General features: G+C 41.9%; 1 protein-coding gene across 1 annotated transcript in view; it reads right to left on the bottom strand.

Moving 5' to 3' along the window:
• Positions 1-50: 50 nt before the first annotated feature.
• Positions 51-9,388, bottom strand: part of si:dkey-91m11.5 (PH_BCR_vertebrate and RhoGAP_Bcr domain-containing protein) — a 31,336-nt gene continuing 21,998 nt past the window's right edge. The window contains exons 9-23 of the mRNA XM_040049991.1: positions 9,261-9,382; positions 8,846-9,011; positions 8,544-8,663; positions 8,287-8,362; positions 8,085-8,189; positions 7,917-7,991; positions 7,305-7,402; positions 6,980-7,111; positions 4,450-4,509; positions 3,459-3,568; positions 2,912-3,051; positions 2,590-2,724; positions 2,373-2,478; positions 1,481-1,640; positions 51-1,402 (exon numbers count right to left, since the gene is read on the bottom strand). Of these exons, the coding sequence (XP_039905925.1) occupies positions 1,313-1,402; positions 1,481-1,640; positions 2,373-2,478; positions 2,590-2,724; positions 2,912-3,051; positions 3,459-3,568; positions 4,450-4,509; positions 6,980-7,111; positions 7,305-7,402; positions 7,917-7,991; positions 8,085-8,189; positions 8,287-8,362; positions 8,544-8,663; positions 8,846-9,011; positions 9,261-9,382 (1,695 nt within the window). The 3' untranslated portion in view covers positions 51-1,312. The remainder of the gene's footprint in view (positions 1,403-1,480; positions 1,641-2,372; positions 2,479-2,589; positions 2,725-2,911; positions 3,052-3,458; positions 3,569-4,449; positions 4,510-6,979; positions 7,112-7,304; positions 7,403-7,916; positions 7,992-8,084; positions 8,190-8,286; positions 8,363-8,543; positions 8,664-8,845; positions 9,012-9,260; positions 9,383-9,388) is intronic.

Raw genomic sequence — 9,388 nt, 5'->3', positions numbered from 1 at the left:
ACACCCCTTATCCTGATGACACTGTATACTGAAAAAGGACACAAGAAGAGTTTAATACTGCCAAGTATTTATTTACATATCACACTGGTCATCCTAAAAGTTATTGCTTATTTCACATGAATCAAAAGCCTTTAGACTTTGTGCTAACAAGTTTAAATACTTAAAATGATTTGGAAAAATGTGAATACACAGTGTTTTTTTTTCACAGAGCTTTAACTTACACTAGGTACAGCATGTCAATGATAAACTTATTAATAACTCTCACTACATGAGTGCATCACTATGCTTCAAGGATCCTACTGGGAAATGTTTGGTGCTCCAGATCATCATATCATTCCCAAGTGCTCTCATTTCTACAGCAGTGTGGTTTTTGTTATATAAAGGTGGAAGACTACAGAGAAGGAATGCAGAAAGTAACACACACATATATATATTGATTCCAGCTGAATACATCAGTTCAGAAAGAATCTAACCAAAAAAAAAAAGTGGATGCATGAATTATGGGTAAAAAGACAAGTGTGAAATTAACACACAGCACAGTATACATTCCATGGGTGGAAAAAAAGGGCTTTTTCTGGAATGATTTTTCCTTTCGCTTCTCTGTACCTCCTCCAAAAAGAATTGGTATGTACATGAAAGTTGGCCCGGACTCCACCAGAAGAACCTGTAAAAGGTCACTACACAAACTGTATAGCACAGAAAACAGTGTTGAGGTCAACATGCCTGCATGTTGCTGCATCTTAACTACAGTTTTCAGTCTTATACGTTTTAAATTCTGTACAAAATTCAGAGTGTGTAAACATTAGGATAACTGAAATGTTCTACTGATCGTCAGCAGGGAAACATTGGCACAGATGAGCTTGAAACCAAGTCAAACAGATCTACAAAAAACAAAAATATATTTAGACTTCAAAAATATAAGTCTGAAAAAGTCCATCCACCCCACATCTTATAAAATCCAGCAGAAGTCATCCCCTATGGATATGGAGCTGATGTGCACAGTGACCAAACAGAGCGGGGGTAAACATTAACATATCGTATTCTAATATTGCTTTTAAAAATGTAAATTAAAAAAAGAAATCATATATTTTGTCCACACATCATAATCAGATGCTTTTTACTGACACAGCAGGTAAGCTTAAACAGAACAGGGCATGGTCATTATAGCTCCAGGAGAAATGGCTTTGCTCATGGTGGCTGTTTCCAGTTTTCAGTGGGTCGAAGGCTCCCCCTGGTGGTTACATGAATAGGAAACCAGCAGCGTCCACCTGTTGAAGCAGCTGAGCTTCTTCCTCACAGCGGGACGTCGCTGTTATACTTCAGTAGAGAAGAGAAGGCTCTGACGTTTGCTGTCAGGTGTGGGAATGCTGTCAAGCTGAAGGAAGTAGAGAAGGACTTGGACCTATGGAGACACACGAAGAAGGGATCAGACCCATACGGGCTCTCTAAACGCTGCAGTCTCACTCATCACGGGTTTTACCTGAGCCATGACCTCTAGGGACCAGCAGTCGTTCATGGAGATTGGCTGCGAGCTGCTTGAGAGTTTGCTGTCTTTTTCAGACGGCCGAAGCAAAGTGGGGCCAAAGACGGTGGCTATGTTGTGCAAAGACATCTTATTGATGCTTTCATTTTCAGCCACCCTATAAGAATGATGTAAAAAAATAATAATAAAAATTAGTTTAGCAAAATCCTAACTAAACAGCACATCTTCACAAAAAGGTATAAAATGTAAATGCAAGAGATGAGGTAAAAAGCGATGTCAGCAAACTGATTCTGTACCAAAAGTGTGCAAACAATTACATTCAAATTAGTTACCATAACCATCTTTTACCACACAAAATTCATATTTAACTAAACTATGAAACATCCACCCATCTTCATCTGTTTGTGAGGCAGCAGGGTAAACAGGATATTCCGGATGTCCTTCTGGGCAGCAATGTTTTCTAGTACCTCCAGGGAGATTCCAAGATTTTCCCAGGCCAGATGAGATAAATTCGCTTACGGAAGTTCTGAGTCTACCTCAGGGTTCCCAGAAAAATCACAAAGATCAAGTACCACCAAGAACCATGTCTGTGGGGCTTTTCTGATGTGAAGAATCATTGGCTCTACTTTAACCCTATGTTTAAGGCTACATGTCCAGCTACCCTACAGAGTAAACTGATTTCAGCTGCTTACAACACTATTCAGAGCTCATGATCATATTCTGCTTTCTCAGTACTCTTTTCACAAAAAATGGCCCCAAGAGGCAAAAAAACCCTTGATATATAAATGTAATTCTTTGAAGATTTGACAGTCTTGTTTAATGTTCTTAAAGTGTCTTCTATTTTGATAACTCGGTACGTGCTATAACAGATTTAATGAAAGCTGGTTACCTTTTCAAGTGGTCAAGCAGGAAGAGAAAAGTCAACAGATTAGGCTCCGGTAGGGACAGCAGAAGGTTGACCATACAGCTCTCCTTGGCCACACTGTCAGAAAGAGCTGTAAGGCAGATGCACATATGAATATTCTGGTGACAAAAACAACAAATGTATCTCCTCCTGACCAACAAAGATGCTGTAGGGGTGAGTTAAACATGAGGTGGTGACTAACCAATGCCTCCAGCAAAGTTTGGGTACAACTCATCAGTGAAAAGAGGCTCCGGCAGCTCACGGAAATACAGCTTCAGTGTTCCAGCGATGGCGTTTACGTCCATCTCCCGCATCATGAGAGCCACGTCCTTGTTGTCTGCAAGACAAATGAGACATCGGTCAGTATATACCAAGGAATACAAGAGCTTTGAGGGGGAAAAAATATATATACTGAGCAGGGTGGAAGTTGATTTCTCAGGACTCTTTTCTTACATTTGTCTTCACATCAAGTATATTTGTTCTAAAACAGCTGTCTCTGTTTCCCAAGTTTAAAGTGAACTCACTTGAATCAAAGGCAGCCTTCAGCGCCTGAATGTCAGTTGCGACACCAGATACTCTGTAAATCCCAACTTCGTCCATGCCCCGTCGCTCAATCTCCTCTACACACTGGCGGACAATGAGCGGGACCTTGGAGCGTTCTCGCCTATTAATGACACAGTGGCACAAAAACAAGGTTACAGCTACTAAGAATTCCACAGATCGTAGAAACAGGGCATGTAAATCAGACCACAGCTGAATCTATTTACTTTATCACCAGTACTAATGTTTTTAAAGACCACATTTACATCAATCTGTTCTGACTTGTGGCGGTCTAGCTTCTTTCCTTTTGTTTTTTAGTTAAAGTCAAATAAGCTTTTTCCACATAAGGTAGTTTGGCATGTTTCTGGCGTGAATGACAAAATGAAAAAAATCCACTTTGGTGCTTCACCTTTAGGGTCCTGGTGTTACGCCAAAAACAAACAAACAAACTTTCACATATCCTGACATAATGAAACATGTTAAATCTTACAAATAGATAACAATGACAGTCAACACTTAACAGCTACTCACTTTGTTACTGCGTTGATTTTCACTCCAAAGACGCCAGACTGCTTCCTGGAAGGCATTCGCTTCAAACTGAACTCTCTGCCGGTGAACTTCATGGAAAGCTTCACCTCAATCTGACAAAAAGATTAGATAAAGTCAGCCTGAGTGATAACAACAAGTTCAATCCTAAAACATAACATAAAGAGGCATCAAAACGACTTGATGATGTCTGTTTTACTGGACTGTTAATCAAAAGTTAGCAACTGTTGGCAAGTGGGCAAAGCAGGCTGGCAAGTCGAGCCCCATAGACCTCCATATTTATATATTACCTTGGTTCAAGCTCATTTCTAGCGTCGATTTTTCATCTTGGACTCTACTAGAGTAGCTTTGCATGATTCACAGTTGAAGATTGTCCACAGTTATCATATTTATTTCATCCACCATCTGAAACAAGCTGCTCTCCCTCCCTGCCCTGTGTCCTTGCTTTAAGCCAGCTTTCTTTGGCCTGGCTGCCTCTCTCAAACTGAAGGTTTTAACAGCACGTCTGCGGGGCTTCTTTGCTCAGTGCAAGAGCTACTTGCCTGAGATGTTACCTACTTTCATTGCACTCGTCACTCAGCTTTTAGCTCACTGGGATTACTCGCACATGCTCTGACATCATTGTCTTAATCTTAATATGAGATAAGGAAAACATAGCTGATCTCCTTTAACAACGTGGCACAGTTGATTCCAGTTAAACAGAAACACAAAAACAAATGAACTGGTTAAACGGAAGATGATGGATGGCAGATTTGACACATCTTAAAGTGGGTTTTAAGCAGCCTTAATACTTTCTTAATATCTATTCATCATTAATAAGAGGAAATGGTGAGACAAACAAGGAGAACCAGCATTTAAATCTCAACATTTATCTTTCCAGTAAATTTTGTGTGGACTCGACACTGAAACCCACGCTGCCGACTTCGGTGTCATTCCTAATTTAGCCGGTTCTCTCTGGTCAGCTGGAAACACTCACCCCATTCATGGTGATGACTGTCCTCTGCCAGTCTTTACTTTGTAGCGTCTGTGGATCCAACTAGAAGGAAAGAAAAATAAATAAAAATGGACAATGAGTTCACAATTTAAAAAACAGAAAACATGCGCCTATTGATCTGAACTGAAAGTTAGTGAGCGAGAACAAATTTAGGGAAAATTTCAGTGTAATTGCACCACATGTCTCTGCTGGTGTTATCCCATTCCACTAATCTATTTGAGGCATGTGACTAACAGCAACTGCCAGCTTTTATTTACAGTGATCAGGCATGAGTAATGTGATAACATCACGCCCTCACCACTAAGCACCGTGCCTGTCCAATGCGACAGATGTTCTGTCACCCAAGAAACCATCGAATCTCACTGAGATAATCCTTTGCTCGGTGAAAAACAATTTTCTTATATAATGCTTCTTTATCCAAAAGATAAAAAAAACAATCACAGGCGCTACACTACACGTTCTAAACCTCAAAAGAGTTCAAGCCTGACAGAAATAGGGTTTTAGATATCTGCCAGAAGGAGGAAAAAAGTGCTTTCCGAGACAGCCTGCAGCTCACTTCCACATTACCACGTTACCTTTGGTCTGATCAGACTGCTGCGGACTCTCTCCCACAAACGGGCCCCTGTACTCGTGGGTTTTCTTAGAGTTGCGTCTCCCTCTTCTTCAAGCCTACCCTCTGCCTGATCCATGATCTCCTCTTCCTTTGGGTTACTCTCGCTCTTTATTTCTGGCATTTGCGTTTCTCAACTCCGAAAAGCTTTTTCTGCGGACTGATGGTTAACAAACAAAGAAAGCAGCACTGTTCCACGGATATCACAATTTTCCAAGCCGGCACACTAACAAGAGCAGCGGGTCCTTGTTCCCCGAATAACGAGCCATTGAAGAATATTGATCCTCTTCATTGAATCTTTAGTAAAAAAAAAAATTTAAAAAATCGTGTCCCGCTGTCCCATCTTCACATTCATGCAATATAAGACTCCATATCCTTTCATTCCACTGGAAGTCAGAAAGGAACAAAGCCACGCCAGTCAGCCACGTTTGCTTGTGTGTTGTTCTACCTCCCAGATGGATTTGGGGGATTAACTCCTGAGAATCCCCTCCTACCCTCATTACCAGCATGCTTCACCCCTGCCGCTGCAAGGAGTGTTGGCTGGTAAATTTGCATATCAAGTAGCCTAAAGAGGATCCTCTCAGCCTAGTTACCGATTAGCACTATTGACCTTTAACATCAGAACTAACACGTGCCTCGTCTTCCTCATATCTGACGCATTACTTAATATTCAAATCCACGATACACCCGACTGGTGCCCTACTTCGGAGCTGCTAGCAAATATCTGAATGCTACCCCCCACCATGCCCCCTCCTCTAAAGCTCCGCTGTGTTTTGACCCACCTGTCCAGCAGTGAAATCCCTTCACTGTCAGATCAAACAGAGCCGTGAGTCTTTCTCGCTCCATTATACTCTGGAGCAGTGCCAGCAGCTACATTCGGTCAACCCCAAACTCTAATCCTTCTCCTGTCACTACACCCAATCAGGGGGTCAAGCTGAAGTGACCCAGTGGCAACCTCAAGACTCATTTCTTTTTCCAAAGGCAAAGGGCTCCCACAGGGCAGGATTAGCCAACACAGATAAGACAACACTGTGAAGTGCCCAGAATCAACAGACTAGAGGGCGCAAGCTCAATTTACAGAGGCAGAGATTTGTGCGTGGAAATGTTAAGATTTAAAGTCGAGATCAGTATCAACACTGGTCTATAAAGACCAGGGGAAACATCGGCCAAATAGCTTTTATGTATACAGCCTTTAATTCACTCATTTTGCTGCACAAGTTCACATATGTAACAGAGTAAAAGGTTTACAAATGAAACTTTCAGTTGAGTTCTTTACTGTGATGAAGAAAAAAAGAGCCTGTGACAGGCTGAATTAATGAGACTCACTAATGCTGACCACAGTTTAAAGGGTTCACAAAATGTTATTCCCAGCTGGAGTTAGTGTGTTGCTTTGAGCTGTTTGTAGAAGTCTTTCTGCTGACTCTAGTATTCCTGCTGCATCTGAGAACCCAACGACTTGCTTCTTAAGTCAAAGTGTTGCATGCATTTATGCACATGCCATAATGGCGCCAACTTCATGAATTATAAATTGTAATAATAAATTATACCCAAAATGCAGACTGAGTACACCAGGACCTGCCAGCAAATGGCAGTGTTCACAAGTTGTTGTTTGTTTTTTACATCATACAGTATCCCAGTGTCCTGGCACAGACATCATTTTTGTTGACCAACTTTTAAAAAAAACATGTGTAGTCACGCAAAATATTATATAAACTGAACCATTTTCTAAACTCCCAGTTGTTCATACTGATTTGGACCAAAGGAAAGCTGCTATTGGTCAGATCTTGAACTGGTAAATCTAATAAGAAGTATCTTAAAACTGTAATCGTTCTTTGAAGTTGTTTTTTTATACAAACATACAAACTTCTGCTGTGACCCACATCTTCTGTGTTTTGTCTGTACCTTTATTTGTCCTTTAGCCACAATCTTGTCTGTGACCTCTCCGTCCTCTTTGCTTTGCTTCACTTTGCTGCAGCACTTCTCGTAGCAGAGCAGCCTCAGCGTTTGAGAGCCCTCCAGTTCAATCTCAAACTCCTTGTGCAGGAACAGAACAAATGCTCATTAGGTTTCAGCTGTGTGCACATTTGTGTGAATTTTTGAATTTCCTTGAGTATACAATGAAGGTTTTTTTTTTGAACTACTCAAATAATTTCATGCAAAATATGTGGGCGAGTTTTTTGCTTGAGTAAAGGGACGTCTTTTTCTGCTTACGGATTTGTCTTCTCACCTCGTTCCAGTTGGGCTCTGTGCTGTCTCTGTACACGCGTGTTTTAGCTTTGTTCACAAAGTAGCCAAAGGCATCCACCTCCAGAGAGCAGTACAGGTCTAGCGGGTGGAAGCAGAAGAACAGTTGAATCAAAGTGAAACTTAAAACTGAGCATCCACATTAGTCACCCAGCTGAGACATGCCCAGACTGTGCTGTGTGCTCCCTCTGTCTCTGCAACTGACTGCTGGCTTTGGACCAGAATCCTCTCTTTCTCTTTAGTTAATGTGACTCTGATATTCATTTCCCAGTAAATTTGTCCCAGTCAATATCACTGGCTGTTTCCTGGGAACTATTTTTTTTTAAAACACACTGTGACAAACAGTGTAAAGTTTCTCAAGCAGGCGGTGATTTGAGCACTCAAAGGTGTATTTGAAGAGGCTTGTTCATGACTAATCCCACTTGTTCTCCTGCAGCTGCCCTCCCAGCTGACAGCCGCAGAGAGACAGAGAAAGCGAAAGGGAGGAAGAGGGATGGGTCAACACACAAAGTGATGTGAAACTACATGCAACCTTTACAGTAATCAACAAAATGATTTCTATTTAGAAAAAAAACAAAAACTTTAAGACGCCTACTCAAGCTCTGTTTGAGCCCCGATGCAGAGTGGACAATGACATTCAGGAAGCCATATAAACCAGGTGACTCATCATCTGTGGAAGGAAAGGAGGCAGGGGGGTCAAATGTTAAGTACAACACAAGGCTGTATTAAAACGTAGATTTAATCCAATGCTATACAATCTTACCCTCCTTATTCATTGTCATTGGAATTGTGTGAACAGTCTGGAGCTTCACACACGAGTTGGTGAGCATCTGCAGCTCCAGAGAAGTCAGAGAGAAGCTTTTAAAGCCTGTATGTTACAGTGAAAGGGGGTGAAAATAGCATTGAAGCTGCTTCAACAGTGCTGCCATCCTGTCTTAAATTTTTATAAGAAAAGAAAAACATACACTTTTTCTGCTGCTCACGAATGAGCTCCCTCCACTCTGCACGCTCGTAATCAGAAGAGATCAGAAATGTGAAGCCCTGAAAGGCAAAAAGGGGGGGGAAGAGTATTTCAATAGTTTCTTGAGCTCAAATGGTGCAATTTCATTGTATCAACTGCAGAGGGCAGTAAAAACCAAATTAACAATGATAGAAAAAACCTATTTCATATAAAAAGTCTTTACTCCTTTCCCCAATTCCCTCCTAAGGACCCCTGACTCACTTTGCCGTTTCTGTTGGCCACCCTGAAAGCCATGTTGGGGGACATGAGAAGCAGCAGGGACTCTTGCTCTGACAACTTCTTCCTCAGTCGCTCAATCACCTTGGACCCTTTAGTGGTTCTCTGCAGATAAACAGGAGCAGCGTTAATGCAGTACAGGCCTGTCTAGACACTCAGCTCTGCTCACATGTTAATCTGTACTTCCTCAATTTATTTTTGCTTGTTTTTTTGGTACAAAGCAGTCATCACCCTGGTGGTATGATGCTGTTTGTTCTGAACTCTGTCACGTATGTTTCTGTAGTCACCTTCTCTCTTTGGATATCGTTCTTGATCTGGGAGATTTTGATCTTCAGTGCATCAATCTCCTCATCCTGAACGAGAGGAACGGGGCTGGACTCGCAGTCCTCGATGGTCTGAAAGGTCAGGTCAGCCAGGGGGATGTACCACTTACAGTCATACTGTTGCCCTTTCCTGTTGAAATACAAGATACAAGAAGGCTACAAATAAAAAAATTTTTAGCTGCCTTTAGAATCGCTTGTTAGCAGCGTCAGAGTACAAAAACTGTTTGTTCAAACTGAAATAGTTCTATTTTCAGCAAAGGACAATTTAAGTTCCTGGGAGGAGTCACTCTCATTTCCCCAACGGGGGTTTAAACCAGTGGATGTTCCAGGTCACATGCCTGCATCTGTAACCTCAGGCTGGACGCTGACCCAGACTCACCCTGCAGCCTGTTTCTTCAGCTTGGTGCAGAGCAGCAGGTCGGTGAAGAGGAAGACGTGACGGAGTTTCCTGGAACCTTCCACCAGCTCCACCATAAAGCGATCCCTCAGGAGCTGACGGTTCTGCCA

The sequence above is a fragment of the Simochromis diagramma genome, unplaced genomic scaffold, assembly GCF_900408965.1.
Source record: "Simochromis diagramma unplaced genomic scaffold, fSimDia1.1 OVJJ01000159.1, whole genome shotgun sequence".
Taxonomy (NCBI): Eukaryota; Metazoa; Chordata; class Actinopteri; order Cichliformes; family Cichlidae; genus Simochromis; species Simochromis diagramma.
Note: the sequence above shows the minus strand (reverse complement) of the source record. Positions and strands in the feature narration are given on the sequence as shown.